General features: G+C 43.4%; 1 protein-coding gene across 10 annotated transcripts in view; it reads right to left on the reverse strand.

Annotated features, from left to right (window-relative positions):
* Nucleotides 1-471: 471 nt before the first annotated feature.
* The window catches only part of Syk (spleen associated tyrosine kinase), an 83,253-nt gene continuing 62,742 nt past the window's right edge, over nucleotides 472-20,982 (reverse strand). For all 10 annotated transcript variants that reach the window (XM_020166375.2, XM_020166366.2, XM_020166329.2 and 7 more), the window contains 7 exons: nucleotides 18,825-18,921; nucleotides 17,379-17,556; nucleotides 13,803-14,012; nucleotides 11,764-11,953; nucleotides 6,916-7,056; nucleotides 6,122-6,234; nucleotides 472-3,816 (listed from right to left, as the gene is read on the reverse strand). In XM_020166375.2, coding sequence (XP_020021964.1) covers nucleotides 3,744-3,816; nucleotides 6,122-6,234; nucleotides 6,916-7,056; nucleotides 11,764-11,953; nucleotides 13,803-14,012; nucleotides 17,379-17,556; nucleotides 18,825-18,921 — 1,002 coding nt within the window. In that variant the 3' untranslated portion in view covers nucleotides 472-3,743. The remainder of the gene's footprint in view (nucleotides 3,817-6,121; nucleotides 6,235-6,915; nucleotides 7,057-11,763; nucleotides 11,954-13,802; nucleotides 14,013-17,378; nucleotides 17,557-18,824; nucleotides 18,922-20,982) is intronic.

The raw sequence follows: 20,982 nt of genomic DNA on the forward strand, positions 1-20,982 counted from the left end.
TACCACACCAAACGTGCCACACATACACCACACTAAACACACAATATACAGCATACCAAACACACTACACACACACCAAACACACCACACACTTCACACACACTTTGTACACTCCACATATATACTCACCATAGAACCATACGCCATATACCTACCGTATATCACACATATAACACACCGCAGGGATTTCTGGGTGTCTTTGGCCCACTTTCTATGGGGAATGGGCTGGCCATCAGGGCCTCAGTGGGCAGAGGACACACGTTCCTCACAGGATAGGGTCCTGTTTGAGGGCTTCATCCTGTGTGGCAGCAGCTGACAGCCAGCTCTGAGGATCCTGCTTGCATTGCTTTGTCCAACACGCAGGAGTCTCAACATTTTACAAAACTGACTGCACGTGTGGCAATGCTGCTTAACACTTTCACAGCGTGACCCATCATAGCCCAATAACCTCCACAGACGTCATGACCAAGCTAATCTTAACCTTTTATTAAAACTCACAGTTTAACAACACAGCCAGTGAAAAATGTAGCTCTTCTGAAATAAACAAGAATCACGCTGTATGCTGCAGTGGAGTGCTCTCTTTGGGAGGCTGGGGTGACTGACAACCCAGCAGTCACCTCTGCAGTTGGACATCCAGGTGGATTTGCAGTCATGGAGCTGAGCTCCATGCAAGGTCACGGTCCAGGACATAAAGCAGGGCTGGGTGATGGGGGTCAGGGCATGGTCAAAGGAAACCACACACACACACACACACACTGATCTTAACGACTGACTGGCCTTTCTGGGCAGGGGGCAGGTACTGGGGTTTGACCTCATGGCCTCATGCTTGCTAAGCAGGTGCTCAGTTGAGCCACACTCCGACACTGGACAAGCCTTTTGTGGTAGAGACATTTGGTCCTGCAGTGGGGGAAGAGGTACTTGTGGCATTCAAACCTGGGCAGCTTAGGATGCTCCTTTGTTCCCTGCTGAAGGACCAGATGGAGCAAGCCCGGCTCCAGGTAAGAGACGGTTAGGACAGTTCAGATGCTCACAAAGTATCTTAGAATTTAGCCCATTTACTGCTCCAGTCCTCCTTCAATGAGGTGCCTTTCCCTTTACCCTCTTCTGTGGCCCCAGGGGAAAGGAGACTTATTCCTGATGGAAGGGCGTGGTTTTCCCTAGTTGAGGTCACCTCACGCTGACCACAGTGGGATTCTGCACACAGGAATCTGCTCTCCAAAGCAAGAGGCACTGGAGATTGTCCCAGGACAGAGGGACCCGGGGCCTGGATGGGCAGCCTTCTGAAGGGAAGTGAAGTCCCTGCCTCTCTCCTGCCCAGTCACATTTTAGGTGTTGGTCAGCCCCAGACTCCTAAGAGGGAGGGATGCTGCTAGAGAGGCCAGAAAATCACATGAGAAAGAAGACACAAAAAGTCCCACACATTTACTACACACATGCTTCCCTACCCTAAGAGCAGATAGTCTCATTAAGGACCCACTCTGGGGATGGAGGAAGGCAAACTCTGAGCTCAGCATCAGAGGCCCCCCCCGACTCAGATGTGACTGTGACCTCTTTACCAAACCGCAACACACCCAACCTTTCCTTTCATGACTCCATATCTACTGGTGACCTGACCAATGGAGATTTTGTCATTCATCTTCACAATTTCAGGACTCTGAATGTGTTCTGAGGACCTGCTCAGTGAGTTCAGCAGTCAGGGATCCTTTCTTTAACAAAATGATGAAACAGACAGCACAATTCCAAAAAGTGTGAATGGTTTTTAAACAGTTCTTAACACAAGGTCTACTAGGGACTCATGGCTTCTTTCAGCTAAGAAAAGGCACTGATTTCCCCTGGTCTCCAAGTCTTTCCCCTTCTGTTACTCAGGCCCTCTCTATTATCCACAGCTGTGTGTGGTTTACATGCTTAGGTGTGAAGATGAGTGGATCCTACTTTACATGTACATACTGACAGAAGAATAATGGCTACACATCCTTTTAACTTTCAAGGGCCTCAGCAAATCTGCTACCAATGGGTGATGATTTGCATAAAGTCAAACTTATTAAGCAAGGAGTAGCTAACCGTAGAGAACTAGAAGAGAATTATCAGGTCTTGTATGTTCAACCCAATGTCACTGTCATAAGGCCTATTTGTGGTGAGGGTCAGAGTCTGATTTTACTATGAATTGATATTCTCTTCAGAAACTCCTCTTTAGTTGGCTTTGGCCACCATGTTGCCCTCTATTATGGTGTGATTGTGTCCCCTAGATTCTTGTGTTGGAGACTTAATCCATAAAATCAGATGTTGTGGGTGTGTGGGCTTTGGGAGGTAATTAAGAGTAGATGAGGTTATGGGGGTGGGACCCTCTGTTATGGCAGCAAGTAGGACCTCATCAGATTCAGATGCCAGCGCCTTGATACTGGATTTCCCAATAGTCCAACTGTGAGAGACAAATTTCTTTGTTTTTTTTTTGGCGGTTTTTGGATTTGAACTCAGGGCTTCACACTTGCTAGGCAGGTGCTCCTGCTTTACTGCTTGAGGCACGCCTCCAGCCCTTATTTTGGAGGTAGGGTCTTGCTTTTAGCCCAGGTTGACGTGGACCTTGATTCTTCTATTTTACACTCTCCACCATCGCTGAGACGACAGGCGTGCACCACCACACTCAGCTTTTTTTCCATTGAGATGGGTCTCACAAACTTTTTTTTGCCTGGGCTGCCATTGGAATTATGATCCTCCCAATCTCAGCCTCCCAAGTAATCAGGATTACAGGCAGGAGCATGGGTGCTCAGCTAAATTTCTTTTTAAATTACCCAGGCTAGGTGTTCAGTTACAGCAACAAAAAATGGACTAACATGCTCTTCATTACAGATTGAGAAGAAGACAGAATTCTGGAGGCACCCTCTCTTCCAGGAGAGGAAGACACCCACCAACAGTCAGTAGGTGGCAGTCTGATGCACTCTGCTGTCTTCAGTCACACTGGATGACTGGAGCCTGCCTCCCCTACACAGCTTCCACACACGTGTCCCCGTGCAAGCACACAGGACAGTGTCCAAGAGTCTGCAGGAGAGAGGATTCCCAGGGGGTGTTAGCCAAGCTGGTGCATCCCACCGTACCTCATTTCTCATCTTGATGTTTCTTCTGTCCCACAACACAGACAGCAAAGGCAACACCCAAGACTTAGTGCTGTTATTGGTGTGTTTTCATTAACCTGTTTAGAAACTGCACTGGTCCAGCTTCCTTTTTTTTTCTTTTTTGGTCTTTTTTAAAAGCCCCATGGCACTTTTCTCATCTAGACACTGTTTTTGGGCTGCCAGAGGATGCTCTAGGTACAGCCTCCTCTTTTTCTTTCTCCATGTCAAGAGTCGGCTGCTCACTGCACCTTGGATGTGTTGCAAATGCTTGCTCTATACCCCTCGTTCCTGCCTCCAGGCCTGCAGGGATAGTCCAGGACCCAGAGAACTGGAACAACATAAAAAGAAGTTGGGAAGCGATCTTAAAGTGATCTGTCATGAAAACCACACAAATAAACAGATCCAGTGGGCCCCTTAATCCACATGTCCATCTTCCCCTGGGACTGGGCTTGTTTTTGTGGAGGTTGAATCCAAGGACAAGCTTTGCTTAACAAGTCCCCCCAACATGTTCCACAGGAGGCTGGCTCTCTCTACTGGCAGAGGAGACGGAAACACTGAAAACCAGTTCATCTAAATACATTTCCTCTTATTGCTTGTCTGACCCAACGTAGCCAGAGCCATGCACTAGAGCTGCTAGTTCACCACGTCGTAGTAATAATTGCGCAGCCGCAGCTCCACCGCTACAAATCCAGGCCTGTTCTCCACCCTGAAAGAAGAAGAGAGGAGTTAGGGTCTCTCAAGGCGCTCTTGAAAAAGGGAGGTCCAGTTGGGGCCTCTGCCACACAGAGCAACTTCGTCCCCTGATGGAGAAATCTAGGATTGCCTACCCCAGCAGCTGGTGGCCAGAAGCAGAAATGGTCTCACCCCATCCTAGACCTACAGAACCCAAACCTGAGGTTTTTGTTTTTTTTTCACAGGGTCCCCAGGGGATTCGTGTACGGGAGGAGTTTTCCACTAGAGCTCAGGATCTTTTACATCCCCTTGTGACACCAGCGACATGTTTAAACACATGTTGTTTAAATGTGTCACATTGGTTGGTTGGGACAGGGATGTGACTCAAGTGGTAGAGCGCCTGCCTAGCAAGGGTGAAGCCCTGAGTTCAAACCCCAGTACCATCAAAAAAAAAAATCTCCCAAAACAAAACCAAGGTGACACATTGGTCAACGTCTACAGACATACACCATATTTGACTCATAATCTAAAAAAAAGAAAGTATGGACGTAACTGTGACATTCCTTCCCCCAGTGCCACCGGATGGCTCTGGACTTTCTGAAAGAAGACTGTTGATGTGGGCACTTCTTAGAACTCATAACCTGCCGTGGTTGAGGCAATAGACCTTGTCTAATATAAATCCTTTTTACTGTACTTGGAATTGAACCCAGGACCTTGTGCATGCTTTGTGAGCGCTCCACCATTTGAGCCATGCCCCCAGCCCTTTAGTTTTACTTTTAGCTTTTGACACAGGGTTTCGCTAACTTTGCTCAGGTTAGTCTCAAACTGTGATCCTCCTGCCTCCATCTCCCAAGTATCTGGGATTACAGGCATGTACCTGCATGCCTGGCTTCTATCATAAACCTTAACAAGACTGTACTGTTAGTAAGTGAGATGCTGGTGTAAGTAAGCTACAGATAAAGCCTTTAACAATCTGTGATCTCTAAACAAATATGTACATGTTTCTCTAACATGAGAAAATTTGATCAGTCAGTTAGAAAGGAGTGTAGTTACCTTTCCATATCCATGGAGGATCAGTTCCTGAGTCCCCAAGGATTCTAAAATCCTTTGGATGCTCAAGTCCCTTGTATAAAATAGTGTAGCATTTGCAGGTAACCTACATAATCCTCTTGCATGCTTTAAATCTCCTCTAGATTTAAGGTAAATGCTACAGAAATAGGAAGTTATAACAAGAAAAAAGTCTACACAGATGCGATTTCTTAAAAAACATTTTCAGTCTTCTGTTGTTAACTCTGCTGATTTTTACCCCGTGGGATATCAAGAGCGAGCCGTATCCCTTAAGGATCGACCTTTCTTCAAACTTACTTTTCAAGATTCTTGGCTGTAAAGCAAATGGATACAGTTGATAGTAAGTGAAGCAGAGCTTGAGGTAAAACTGCAGGGGTCCACATGCCGTCATTTTGTCCTGCAGTTCGCTCTGCAGTCTAGACACTTGAGAACAGACACAGAACGTTCCCAACACCAAGACCCACTCGGTGTTATGACAGCACACTGGCTTCTGTAGCCTAAACCGGGCACTATGGCGAGTGATGTCACAGCGCAATGGCTCACCTGCAGCCTTCTAACTGCCAACCCTTCATCTGCAACTACAGCAACTGAGGCAGTGGCGCAGGGCTACCCTCTGCCACCAGCGCCTAGTGGCTCTGGGTGTTGACCACACTTGAGAGAGCATGTGACACTCCACTCCGGAGGTGTTTAGGGCAGCTCAGCAGGGAAGGAAACCACATTGCACCTTAGGATCGGGGTGGGGCTTGTGACCCTGCCATGCTGGGACCAAAGTACATCACGTGGTAACCCTGACCTGTTGTTTCTGGACATCTGACATCTAACCTGTGATCTGGAGGAACTTCCGAACATAGATTTAATGCTCTTTGCAATGGGGGCTGCCTTCAGACAGGGCAGTCGACTTACCCGGGCATGTCAAGGGCTGCAGAATGTTCCAAATGCTTGAGATGCCTCCAGGGACTCTGAACCACCACTCTGACCCCATAGTGGTCCCATAAGATCGCATTACCTGGTGACTTTTGTAGCTGCCCTGGTTGTGTAAGAACACTCTATGATGCTCACAAAATGACAAAACCACCTAAGGATGCACATCTCAGAGCGTGTCCTTGTCTTTATGCGACACGACTGGATCTCAAAGCAGCCATCCTGTCCCCCTCTCCTGATTGATTTAGAAGGCAGCGCATTCTTGACGTATGAAAAGCTAATTTGCGCTGCTTTTGAAAGCCATTTGCTTCCAGAGCCTGAGATGAGTGACAGAAGTGTCAGGTACTCACTCATAGGTCCAGCACAGGTTCATCAGCTCATACATTTCTCTTGGGCACCCTGGTGGACACCCCATCCGCTCTCCCTTCTCCAGCATGGCAGTAACCTCACTTCCTTTCATCCCCTGAGACAAAGAAAAACTCGCATGAGCTTTGAAAACGGTCTAGCGAACACGGCAAAACCATAGCCCACTGCCCAAGAACAAAGGGGTGTACGCGGCACAATTTCAATTCTGTGCGGCACAATTTCAATTCTGTAAGTCACACGGCCAGGAGCACACCGTGTGATGCTGGAGGTCAGGCGGGGCTGCCCGGCAGGAAGGGCTGTATGTGCTCAGGAAGTCGGCGCTTTGGGGGTTCTGCCCTGTTTCCTTATCTGGGGGCTGGTTTCATGGTAGATTTCATTAGTGAAAACTCCCCGAGCTGTATCCTAGGCTCCATGGACTTTTTGGTATATATGTATATTTTGATTTTAAAAAACTGTAGAAAATGTAACTGAGCTACAAATTTGATACTGTCAACAGCATCACACCATTTGTACTTTAACTCTGACGAAGGCTACCCAGTCTATGCATATCTGTATGTGTAACACACAATGAAGGAAAGACACTGTTCAGTTAGCATCAAATATGATTTTCCAGGTTTGTGTAAGCTGAGGTCCTATTAATTGCCCACTGTCAAAAGACAATGAAAGACTCATAGCGGGTTTCCCTCTTTCATTGCTTTCATGCTCCCATGAAGACAGTCTGGCGCTTGTCTATTGTAAAGACCACTGTTAGGGAAGTATGCAGTGAAGACTGGCTCACTCGATACGGCTTCTGCCCATAGGAAAATGCTTCCCACATGAGCACTCCGAAGCTCCAGACATCACTCTTGCTGGAGAATTTGTAGTAGTTGATGCATTCGGGGGCATACCACTTCACCGGCCACTTCCCGTGGGTCTGCGCCTGAAAGCAGAACAGACGATGAGGCTCCAGGAAGAGCAAAATGGCACACACCTGGTGTCATCACAGCTCTAATCTGATAGCTGAGGTGTGGATGCAACCCAAGTGACCACCACAAGTGGACAGAGACCTTGGAGTGGTATCCATCTATGAAAGGAAGGCATTCTGGTGCAGACTGCAACGTGGAAGAAACTTGTAGTCATTATGTTAAATGACATAAGCCAGTCACCAAGAGACAAAGACCGTGTGGTTTCACTTGGAATGAGGGTGGCCAGGGGCTGGGGGGAGAGGAGGATGGAATGACTGTTTAATGGATGCACAGTTTCAGTCTTGAAAGAACTAAAGAGTTCTGAAGACAAGGTGTACAACAGCATGAGTACCTGACACCATGAAACTGTGTGCCTAGAAACAATGAAGGTGATGAAATTTTGTCTTGCATTCTTATGCCACAATTTAAAATAGGATAAGTTCATGACTTAACAGCATGGTGTGTTTGGAATGAATTTAAAAAATACTATTCAATTGCAAAACCTTGAACACTTTTTAAGTGTTTTAAGACTTAAACACACATTTTAAAGATTCCGGTTGAGCTGCTTGCATTTTTTAGTTTTTCCCTCTCCCTTTTATACTATGGATATGTACAGTTTCATGGAGCACACAAGGGGCAACACAGAGTCATGGTAACAGTCTAAAAAATACTGGGCTCGTCACAAGCATATTTCACTACTGCTGTGTTTGTTTATAGTTTTGAGACAATGCTAAATCATTTTAGCACAGATTATTTCTTGTATTACTCCAAAAACCAATATTAAATTCTTTAAAGTTCCTAATTTCTCAGTTTAAAAAATCCAATGGTAAGAAAAAGATCAAACGGTGTAGTAAAACCCTTTCCTTCCAGGTTTGAAATTCCACGTGGTGTTCTATTGAGTCTTGTTACCCCTCACTGTGCCCTTTAACCTGGAGGCAGTCTCCCCAGTGTACACAGACGAATGAGATTTCAGGGGAAATTGCTGATTTCTTTTCACTGAGGCAGGCCAGGAGTAGGATCTGGGGATGTCAGACTGCAGACACTAGGGTGCACTAACACTCAAAATGACACAACTGAGTACTTCTGTCTCAGTCACATGACATATTATCTTGACATTTTGATCTCAAAAGTTGAGAACAATACAGTCATATGTTGATTCAAATTTGAGGTTTTATTTATTTATTGGTACTGGGGTTTGAACTCAGGGCCTTCTGCTTGCTAGGCAGGCACTCTACCACTTGAGCCACTCAACCATCCCTTTTTTTGTGTTGGGTATTTTCAAGATAGCATCTCATGAACTATTTGCCTGGGCTGGTTTTGAACATCAGTACTCTTGATCTCTGCCTCCTGAGTAGCTAGGATTATAGGTGTGAGCCACTGGCACCTAGCAAGTTTGAGTTTTGAACTGATAACGAAGTAAATGTTTATCACATCCTCAATATGCTAAAAAGTTAGTCACCATTATTGACTCCAACTCCATCTCTACAGAGACAAACACCTTCAGCAGTTTTTCTTGTTTTCTTCCAGAACAATCTACATACAAGAATAAACAGGCACTATGCTCCTTTTTTCAATAAAACAAGGGCATGTGCTTTTTGCATGTGACTTTTTACATTTTCCTACCTGACCATTGTGTCGTGCCTGGCTCTGCGTCAGCACATGCAAATAAAGTCCCTTTGGAAAGAACTGCACTGTGCAGTTGATGTGACTCTGCCATGACTGAGGTAGCCAGACTCCTAGAAAAGGCTCTTGGGTAGTCTTTTTTTTTGGTAGTGGTGATTGAACTTGCCAGGCAGGTGTGCTACCATTTGAGCCTTATAACCCGCCCTTCTCACTGTAAATATTTCTTAAGAAGGGTCTCACATTTACGCCCAAGGTGGTCTAGATTAGTGCTCCTATTGTACCCTTCCCATGTGGCTGGGAAGACAAGCACATGACACCATATCCAGCTTATTGCTTGAGGTGGAGTCTTGCAAACTTTTTGCAGGGGCTGGCCTCAAACTGTGATCCTTCCAGTCTCTGCCCCCTGAGTAGCTAGGATTATAGGTCACTGAACCCAGCTGGCCCCCAAGTTCTTTGACACTCCTCTTCTCCAGGGGCCTATCCAAACACAAGCAGATCGCCAGATCTTTGCAGAGAGCCTCAAAGATTTAAAGAGAAGAAATTTAAACAAGAAAGACAGAATTGCACAAGAAACAGACTGTATAGGGAAAGCAAAACCCAAGTGCTGTCCACTGTGTTTCTCCAAGATAAGCGTCTGTCCTCCCCCTGTCCCTTAAATCTAGGTGGGCTGTGACTGCTCCGACCAACAAACCAGGTGGAAGTAACCTGACACAGTTTCTGAGCCCAGGCCTTCTGAGGCTGGCACCTCCACTTCTGCCTCCTCCAGCCACCATGCTGGGTGGAAGCCAGGGCTACAGGACAGACTGTGCAGAGGCGTGCTGGCCAGCAGCACATGGGTCAGGTCTAACTAGTCACTAGCAGTATGGATGAACAAAATCAAGCTGATTGCCTCTGAGTCACAGAGACGTCTGTCCTCACCGAGCCCTGCCCCATTGCTGCTTGAAGTGCACTGAAGTGCTGGTGTTCCAGGGCCCTGGGTGTGCAGCTGCCTGTTACTTGGCAATAGATCATGGGAACCATGTGCCTATTCCAACTTCTCCGTGTCCTCTGTGAGTGCCTGCTCCACATGGGCTGTCCTTTCTTCTGTCTTGACTCCAGTGACATGCAAGTTCCAATACATCTCTCGCTGTGCAACACTTAATTCTCCAGAGAGCTTGTGCTTTTTCATGTAGGCTGTGATTTTCTGTGTTGTGCTTCTTCATGCTGTTGTGTGTCTCAAGACCCCCATCCCAGAGGGCAACCCTGCTTTAGGAGGAATGGGGTTGGGGAGGCTGTGGAGGGAGCGGGATGTTGGACGGCCTGTGCCTGTGCTGCTCTTTCTGGGGTCTTTAGGCCAGTGAGCATGAGTCTGCCTGCTAGTGTGGGAGCTCAGCCCTCATGTCACCTCTCAGATAACTGACACCCCTCCTTCCTCAGTCACCTGCTGTATCCATGGGCTGCCTGTCAGAGAAAGAGTGGGTGGTGGGCACTGCAACTTAGGGGAACTTCTGTAGCCACAGCAGGCTGTAAAATTCAGGGATAAACCCACAGCCTCTTCATGCCACAGCCATGCCTACCCCTTCGTGCCTGCCAGTCTCTAACTGAGAACTGAATATTCCTGGAGAGATGCAGCATTGTACATCTTCCCATGGCCCTTCTAACTGGGCACAATCCCATTACATTTCCTTTTGGTCAACATGAACCCTATGTAGGGACCATGGCTTTGTTCCCATGAAGCTGGGGCTTTCTTACTGCTTTCCCCTTCTTTTAATTGTTTGGAGAGGGGTAGCAGAGAGGAGCAAAGCCAACTCAGTACATGGAACTAGTTATTGTGAAATTATGTTTTAGAGCATCCAAACATTTGTCCAGGCCTGGTTATCACTTTTACTGGGAGTCCATTCTTAATTCTGTATACTTTCTCCCTTAAAAGACTAAGGGGCATCTTTCTTTTGTAGCCTCACTCACATAACTACTTTGATTTTTGCTTTTCAGAATTTTATTATTATTATTACTATTATTACACTTCAATTCCCCAGGATGCCAATTAAGCCTGTAAAACAGTTTCCACACATATAATGAGAAGACATGGGGACCTAAATTTGTAGTTGGGTGTGGATGAATTTATTTTTGATCATTTGCATCTTCATTACATGTGTAGAAATGTGTATGTTAAAGTGACCCACAGCAGGCACTGTGAAACAGTGTCCCACAGGTGTTATTAGATACTCCATGGGGAAAGAACTCCAAGGAGGAAGTAGGTTTGAAAAACGCAGCTGAGAAACACCATCTACTGAGATTCAGTGTCCTTTCACAGGAAAAGGGAAATGCTTCAGGAACCAACCTATTCAATCTATATTTTCCAATGTAATTTAGTAAAGCTTTCTTTTTTCAAAATAAACCATCAGTTAATACCATGATTCCCTAATGTTCCACGGAACATAATTTGGAAGATACTAGTCTGGGAAAATCTCATAGTATGATAAATTAGATTAATCAAGTCTCATTTTTCCATTTACATACATGTGTATATATTTACATACATAGTATTTATACCATATTCACTCTCCTACACCCTTTCCCCACCTTCTCCCCACTTCCACAGGTACCAACACCCCCAGACAGGACCTGTTCTACACTCCTGTTCGCTGATTTTGCAAAAGAGGAAAAAAACCATATTTGTTTGTTTAAGATAGCTAAAAAGAGAGTTTCCTTGAAAAATGAGGATTGTTGAAACTATTCTGGGAATGGGGGAGGGAGGATAAAGGAGAGTGATGGAGGGGGTGAATTCAACTATGATGTATTACTACATTGTAATAAATGCTACAGTGTACCCCCAGCATAATAATTTTAAAAAAAACAGAAAAAGTTTTAAAAAAACTGCAAAAAGTGTGTGATAAATTCAAGCATTTCCACTTTTTTTTTTTAACTAATAGATTCAAAGCTTAATAAGAACACTTTTTGGGGGCCTGCTTACTAGAGAAATTCTCTTAAAGTCCTACCATAGTAGAATACAGAGAACACACTTTTACTTTCCAGTTTGCTACAGACTGCTGCCATGACCACAGCTGAGTCGTTCCTACCTTATAGTAGTTTTCGTCAGCACGAAGCGCTTTGGAAAGACCAAAATCACTGATCTTGGCATAATGCTGAGTGACCAGCAATACGTTTCTTGCAGCCAGATCTCTGTGCACGAAATTGCACTCCTCCAAGTATTTCATTCCCATGGAAACCTGATGAACCAGCTCTATGATGTTCTTATCCTTGATGTGCCTGAAAGTCACAAGGGTGTCATTAGTGACCACGGACTGCCATCCATTTCAGAACAAACAACTATGCTCCTCAGACACACTAAAGAAGAATGCAGTCATTCCCTAGTCTTCTTAAACAACTAGCATCACGCGTGGAGGCAGGTTGCTTTGCTCCATGTAGCTTGTGATTTTTGTGGCCTGCTCTGAATTGCATGAAAAACAGCTCTGGTGGAACTTGGGGAAAGAGGGAAAGGAAAAGAGAGTGATAGAGCATCAGCAATATCGTAAACACAGTATCTGTGAAGGTAGAGGATGTAAGGATGTGTATTGAAAGCTGTTGAAAAATGGGGGGGGAGAGGTAAATAGGTAAGGGAGAGCAATGGAAGGGGTTGAATGGACCAAAGCAGCATATACTCACAGCAATGATACATTGAGGAACCCCTTTGAACATCTACTTAAATATTAGTGATGAAACACAGGACTGTAAAATAGGTACAGTTTGAGGGGGGTACTTGTGGAAGGAGGGAGGGTGAACAAAGGAGATTAAGGTGAGGGAAAATGGTGGATGTTCTCCATATTCTTATACAAAATAAAACAAAGAAACCTCTTGCAATTGCTTTAAGTGGAGTGGGGAGGAGGTCGAGGGAGAGAGACGGTGGGGGTGAGCTAACCAATGTACAATATAAGCCTATTTGGAACTGTCACAATGAACACCCCTGTACAGTGAGCATATTCTAGTAAAAAAATTTTTTTAAAGAAAACAGTAAAAAGGAGTGGTCAGCTCTGGCTTATAGACAGTCAGACTTTACTCCAATATTGGACCGGAATAAAACCAACCCCATGTCTCCATTCTTACCTCTAAAGGAGGAGTGCAACACCTTCCTTCTATGGAGACTAGAGGACAATCTAAGTAAAGTGAAAACGTAACGCAGAGTATGGGACTAGCAAATCACCACTGGTGCTCTGTCTTACTGCAAGGGAGTTTCCATGTCTTGACAACAGTTTTAAATAAGCACACCACAATCACTCCCCATGGATGTAGTCAGTTCACAGCCCCAATACCTTCAGAAGTCAGAGGTCAGCTGGGCAACAGAAGACATAGCTGCTATCTCTTAGAAAATGTTTGTTTTAAAAGCCTCTTTAAAACGTTCTGACACTTTCTACACAAGAATGAGTATAGAATTTTAAGCCTGTTGAAATCACCATAAGAAGAGGACTGAGGTAGAAAGGAAAAAAATAGAGCAGATGAACCATTTCGGGGCACAATACAAATATAGACGGAAATGTCACAATGAAACACCCTGCATATTTATTTTTAACAAACTAAAATGTCTTTTTCCAAAAATGGAGAACAGGAAGGTAAAACAGGTCCTGTCTGGTGGTTGATACCAGTGGGAAGGGGGATGATATAAGGAAACACCTGTTGAAACTATTTCAGGAATGGGGGGAGGGGTGATAAAGGAGAATGATGGAAGGGGTGAATTTAACTGTGATATATTGTAAGAACTTTTGTAAATGTCACATTGTACCTTCAGTACAACAATAATATGATAATAAAAAACCCAACCAAACAGACAGAAAAAGGTTCTGCCTCCCGAGGAGAGATTTCTTTTCCAGATGTTCTGAGGCTGGACAGTGCAAGAGAGTCAAGAGGGGAATGAAGATAAAATTGTTGGATTAGCCTTTTTCTCTAAGCAGTAAGAGTGAAAAGAACTGCATCTAGAGACAGCATCTCCCATCCCTCTTCTCACGACGTCGGCGGAATAAGGTGGAAGACAGGAAAGGGGAAAAGAAAAGGTCTCCTGTAGATGTCAGGTCGCTCTGTGGCCACGGGGGGCCCTGTCTGTCCCAACACCTGGGCACCGCGATACCTGTTCTGCTGCAAATACTTGTTGAGAGAACCGAGTTCTGCCATCTCCATCACCAGCATCCAGGACTCGGCGTCGCAAATCCCAATCATGCGCACGATGTAGGGGTTGTCCAGCTGCTGCATGACGTTCGCCTCCGCCAGCAGCTCGTCTTTCAGAGTGGGGTCGTTGGCCTCGTTTTTCAGTATTTTCACAGCCACCGTTTTCACAACTCTGCAAAACAAATCATAACGTGGGAGAAACTTTCCAAAGTGGCTCATATCTAGAAACACATGTTCTGTGAAGCGTAATCCCTACACAAAAATGGTGCTATGGTAACATCTGCCAGGAAATGCGTATTGTAAATCTGTCCTATAAGTGGCTACCCTTTCCTTTGTACTCTTTTATTTTGCAGACAGCGAGTAACATCCCATTACTTGTAAATAATGGTAGCAGACAGTACGCCAAACCAAGGAAAAACCCTACGCTGGAAAATAGTTAAATAACTTTTATATAAAACAATATGACATACATAGTTTCCTGTAACATTTTGTGATTATAATCTAGATCATGTATGTGCATATGAATATAAAATTCCTTTAATGTGAATTGAAAATGAATTTCTGGGCACAGACTACATTGTTAACTCTCATAGCTAAAAAAAGCTATTTTCCCCAAAGTGAGCTTTGTTAATTTTAAGCAAGCTTCAATGAGTTTTAAAAAATTAGATTTTTCATTTTATCATAAAAGTATCACCTAGATCATGCTGAACTCTTGAAAATATTCTGACAAAGTGAGGTGTAAATAAAAGAACAGAGTTAAACTATGCAAGCTTTGACACACGGCACAATTCCCACAAGCATGGAAGTATACCTCTTTTGTTGAACCCTCAAAGTGGAGAATCAAAACAGAACTATCCAATAAAATAGGTGAAATAAAAGAATATCAGAATAGGTCTGACATACATACATAATGGAACACACAAGCTCAGTGAATGTTATCAAGGGAACACAGCCTGTGGCTTTTACACAAATGGGTTCAGAACACTGTCATCACCCAGGAGCCTCCCCTGGACTTCAGGGGAACATGGGAGCAGTCCTTTCTGCTGTCTCTAAACATTTGGTTGTTTTGCCTTTCACATTTGGGGCTACCATCCATTTGAAACTGATTTGCTGTATGGTGTGAGGTAGGGGCCAAAGTTAAGAAGTTATAAACCTCTTGATTCTTACAGATATTTAAATAACACCCCACAATCTCTTTCAGAAAAATAGAAGAGAAAGAAAATTTTTAGCATTACTCTGATGCTAGAACCAGAGAGAAAAACTATAAAAACAATTGACGTATACCTTAAAGGAACACAGATGTATAAATTCTAAGAGAAATATTAGTAAATTAAGTTCAGTGATTTATGAAAAAATAAATAAGGAGTGAATGATGGACAAGGGGTTTATCCTGAGGATGCAAGGTGTGTTTAACATTTGAAAGACTATCAGTGCAATGGACCACATAAACACAATAAAGGAGAAAAAGCACATGGTGAGCTCAGAGGAGGGGAAATCACACTCAATAAAATTCACACACATTAGAGATTAAAAACCTCTCAGAAATGGAGGAATAAAAGGACACTGCTTTAGTCTGATAGGGAGCAGTCACAAGCCTATAACTAATGGTGAAATATTGGAAGTTCTCCCCCTGAGGCAGGCATGAGACTACTGCCACTGCTACCAAACATTGCTCCTCAGTTCCTAGTATGACAAAGCTAGGAAGAATGCACACAAGTATAAAGATCCAGCCAGGTATGGAGGCATACACCTATAATCCCCGTTCTCAGGAGACTAAGGCAGGAGGATTGCAAGGTTGAGGCCAGCCTGGGCTACACAATGAGACCCTGTCTCAAAACAAAACTAAATAAAACAATCCCCCGCCAACACCAAATATTATGGAGTTGAGGGAGTGGCTCAAGTGGTAGTGTGCCTACCTAGCAAGTGTGAGGTCCTGGGTTCAAACCTCAGTACAGAAAGTATAAAGACTGGACACAGTGAAACCAAACTGTCCTTATTCATAAATAAATCAACTTCTGGGTCAAAGATAAGCTACCAGAAAAAACAAATGAATTTAGTAACACTGTTAGTCATCAGGCCCATAAGTAAAATCAGTTGTAATTCATACGTGAGCAAAACAGGGCTGAAGAAATAAAATTTAAAAATGATAGCATATATATTAACATCAGAATTACTAAATCCCTAAGAATGGATCTGAGAGAAGTTGTTAAAGGAGTCTACGCAGAAAATAAAACAAGTTTGCTGAGAGATAGTGAAGAAAGTCTAAGAATACAGAGGGATGGTGGGCCAAGCTTACTGACTTGAAGACTCAGGATTATAAAGACATCATTTTATCCCAAATTGATCTAGATATCCTCTCCTCTCCCAAACCCTCTAGTTGGAATTATGTATGCACAATTTTATATATATATACATGCTAATTTGCATATTGAAGTGTTGAAGCAAGGAATTTAAATATGATAAGCTATAAAATATTGGGAAAATTTAGGTCTAAATACACAAAAATTAGTATGTTTTTAAAAGACTATGTTATACTACATAATTTTTAAAAAACATCATGTGTATATATGTGTGTCTATGTGTATATGTATATATGTGTATACACACACATGATACGGGCAGTTTTAGAAGCAAGAGTTTCTGTGTATATCTTTGTCTGTATGTATTTTTTCTTTTCCTACAATGTCAATCCCAAGACTTTCTGTGTGTTCTACCACTGAGCTAAAGCCTAGCTCTTGTCTATCATTTTGACCTTTGAATCATGTGAATTACTTACTCAAGAAAAACACTTTTTAACAAAAATTCCTGAACTGTAAAATAGCAGGAACAATTAACTCAATCATATCCACACTTACAGAGTCATACTTAATAAAGACAGGCTTTATCTTAAAGAACGTTAGAAACCTGTACTTTTACCAAACAGTTTTTATGGGATGCCTTCTAAAGACCAAATGAAATGTGAAGACATTTTAATAATGGAGTGATTTTAACTATTGTATAATATATATTGTTATTTAAATTATATGCTAAAGCACAAAAATAATTATCCTAATGGTATTTGAAATCAAGAATTTTCTGGGTAAGAAAAACGAGATGCAATTATAAAATCAGATAAAATACCATTCTGTCATCATCAAACGCTTTCATTTCAATGAAATAGCACATATATATATGTGTGTGTGTGTGCATATAAAGGACCAAAAATATATACACTAAGATTAGTTAAAAACAGTTGGGTTTGGGTGGTATGAATATGTTGTTCTTATTTTATTATGGTCTTGCTTGTTTCTGTTTTCTATAAGGAACATGTACTAAAACTAAACTAATTTGTTACTATAGCTATAGTTAGTATACACAATGGATGCTTTTGTTGTAAGTGTTCGAGAAATGAACAAAAATTGTTATGCTAATAAAAAAAGGATTTAGCCATACTAAGTTAAATTTTGTGTTTGAGATTAAACAAACATTATTGATATATTCTTGGAAGTTTCTAGAGTGTATGCTTGTATGACTATGACGGTAACATGGTGCTGCTTACTTTTTCATTTGGTAATAGCCCTTTTTCACGGTTCCAAAGTTACCAGAGCCCAGTTCTTTGTCCTCCAGGGTCAGCAGGTTTCGGTCCAGGTAGACCTCTTTGGGCCTGATTTCCTCAGGGTCAGCATAGGGGCTTTCATACACCTCTGTATCCATGGGCAGAGCTTCTCTCTGAGGGCCTGCAAGGCATTCAGGAAACACAGAACTTTGGGTTGCATCCTTTGGGAGGGCTGCTAACAAGACAGCTGTCTGCTACCTCTGCCTTCCTGTGATCGATCACAATACCTTTTTGGTCCCCTTGAGCATTTATGACGTAGCTCAGAATTGAAGGCACAGTCAGGAGGCATGGAGAGAGGGTCTTCCACACCAGAGGCAACTCTGAATTTGGGCCTTCCAATGGGCTTTAAGCTAGGACTGGAAATTCTGATGCCCCTCCTATTGAGAATGGAGTCTATATCACCCCTCTTGGTTTTTATAATTGTGCTCAACCAACAGAGCACATGAGAAATGATGCATGTGATTGCCAAGATGAAGTTATGACAGGCCAGACAACTGCTGCCTCATTTGTGGAACCTTGCTCAAGGTGCCATGGAAGGTGTTCATGTGCCCTGAGACCACCACCATACTGGGAGAAAGTCCACACTAGCCCTCTGAGAGGGCAGAGAGGTCCTGAGACTACTAAATGAGCCAGAGAGCAACTGCCCTGGCCTCATCCCCACCCCACCTTTCTGGCCCTGTCAGTATCGGAAGACAACTGGCTCCAGGCTGGGACTGCCCAGCTGGGCCTTGTCCAAATCCCCAGTATATAAGAGTTAATTAGCTGAGATATCATTGATTCTCATTGTTTTAAGACATTGTCATTTCTCACTCTTTCGGGCACTGTTTTGGTGTGTTTTGTAACAATAAACAGACTCCAAGTTCATTAATTTAAAAATAACTTGGAAACACCTATAGAGCCCAAGTAAGCCATCCAAAGCCCCATTTGTGGGACCAAGTCATCCTGGTGTACCTTCCTAAACCGCGTTGCTCACAGCCTCACAGAATCAGCATAGGTCCCTAAATGCATCTAGAATTCTAGTAACTCCGACATTCCTTACTGTACCTTCTGTCAAAAATAATGAATGACACAAATAGCTTTCCAAAAGCACAATCTTCACAGAAGTGCTATTTGTAGAGATACAAAATTCTGAAGAAGCAACATGGGCACTGTTAACACTGCCAATATGTGCACGTTCTTTTATCGTAGAGGACATTTCACTCGGCAGAACTGCCTGTTTGTAGACATTTGACATCCGCCTGTGTGACACTGGATGACAGTACTGCTTGTGGCTGACCATGGCAACCTCAGGAAGTGAAGAGAGTTATTGAACAAATTCTACACACTTCCCAGTGACCCTGACCCCTGCCTGCTTCAGGAATGCCCAGGGAATAACTGTGTGTCTCTCACCTCTCTCTGCAGGCCAGGGTCCTCGGTCTGGCTCATAGGGATTGAAGGATGCAGTACTCTCTGGCCGGTCTTGCCGGTTCCCTTGGGACGGGGGGGTCTGAAGCACATAAATGATAACATGTCACTCTTCTTCACAGATGTACTGTTGAGTGGACCTGAGTAATTATTTTTTTTTATTTTCAAATCATCACAGTTTAATTTATGCAGGGAAGACAATGCAAAGCATTAGGAAGAAAGACAAGAAAAAAGAAAGCTTTTCTCATTGTTCGGGCAACTGTTTGGTCCTTGGGAGGATAAGAAAAGCCCATGCCATAAACTTCAGGGGCTGTGGCAGGGTTCCCAGGCTGCTGTCAGAGAGTCCATGCTACTTGCCCAGAGAGAAGTTCTTCCCCACTTCATGCCTTTTGCACCCTTTTCCTGCCCACCAAAAGAGGTCAAGAATTCTCATGTTCCTCTTACATTCATTTTCTCCCTTTTACCTCTGTCTCTCTGATCTTATTTTATATGGAAGTTATTTAAAAGGAAAACTAATTGCCCACCTGAAGCTCCTATCTACTTCCCAACTCCAAAGCATGTACAGATTTGAGTTTTCACCTTAGATGGAGATCTAAGAACATTTGGGTAGATGCCTGGTTTGTGAGCTACAGGTCCCAAAGAAGAAGGCTGGCTGCCACCTGCCTACACCACAATAGTGTTGTTATGCTACTGATTAATAATAATAATAATAATAATAATAGTCACAGATCCCATAAGATGGGGAATGCTCTTTGATCCCCTGAAGGAAGCTAATTCTTCCTTGTACCCATGGCAGGTAAATGAAGTGTATCTGAAGCAAAGCTTTGCTGACCCTTAGTGGCCGCTATCCTATTAATTTATTTGAACATCACTTTGCATCGTGAAACAACTGGGGGAAATCTACTCTGGATATTCCTAAGGCCTTTCCCTTTTGAGCATCTTTCTCTCAAATTTTCCTGATCCATCTTCACCTCTAAGTAAAACACGGTGATTGCTTTCTAAACTTAGTTCACAGGAAAACCTCAACTCAAAGCCTCTATTTTTTATATGTGTAAAGTAGCAACTTTATGTATTTCTTTACTTTATCTACACTCAAACACTGGCCACGAAGAAATAAGCTAACACCAGATTGCAGGGAAGTTTAAAGAAATAGAGACATTAAGCTTCACGTTATGCAGTCACTTATCTCACAGTGCACACTAAATCCTTTGTCTGTCTCACTGATAATACAAGCCAGAGTAAGACAATGGAGTCACAAGGCACCACCACCACCACTTGGCCCTGTGTCTCCAGAGATCCTGAGTTCCTTCTTCATAGTTATCTGTTGAGTGTTTAGAAAGCCCAAACACGTGAATGAATGAATGAACGAGTAGATGGATGGAAAACTCACTTCTCATAACTGGAAGATGTGAAATGTAAACTAACATGGTTGAAAAATGAGTTCCAAATGACAGCTTATCTCTCTTAAACACTTCCATGTGACTTCAGGACTACTAGATGCACTTTGATTTCACTTCTAGCTCACGCTAAAAATTCCCATCGCAGGAGAAATGGCCTAGCGGAAACTCAACAATTCCCCTGTTTTTCCTTCCTGCCCTCTGCCTAGTTACCTCTTGTAATCAAGCTCTAGGTTGAAAACAGAAAAGTTTTTTAGGTTAACCTTTATGATCATGTCAACTCCTTTGATTCTCCCCATAGAAGAAAAGTTCTGAGAACATAAGATAAAACCTGAACAGACATGTGGTTAAAGGCCTCCCCAGGACAGGCCACCAGAGACTAGGAGAGGGGACTGTCACCCTTTCTCTTGATATAAGACCTCCTGCCCTCTGTTCACTTAGGCCATCATCTTGGACAGTCAGTCTCTCCAGAGCAAGCGAACTTCAAATAAACCAAAAATGCAATGATTGAATATAGGAACCCTATAGGAACAATTTTAAAACAGAGGTTGTTAGAAAAATACTGAAAAGAACACCAACGTATCAGGAAAAAGTAAGGATCAGTGGTGACAGACTCATAGCATCCGTGCCCCTGGACACGACAGCTTCTGCCCCTATCAGCAGGTGTCTTTGCTCTGTGTCCCTCTGTGCTGTTGCTGCCCTATCCATCTCGGCTGACAGATAAGAAAGTGGATTGGGGGATCTCC

This window comes from Castor canadensis, chromosome 13, assembly GCF_047511655.1.
Source record: "Castor canadensis chromosome 13, mCasCan1.hap1v2, whole genome shotgun sequence".
NCBI lineage: Eukaryota > Metazoa > Chordata > Mammalia > Rodentia > Castoridae > Castor > Castor canadensis.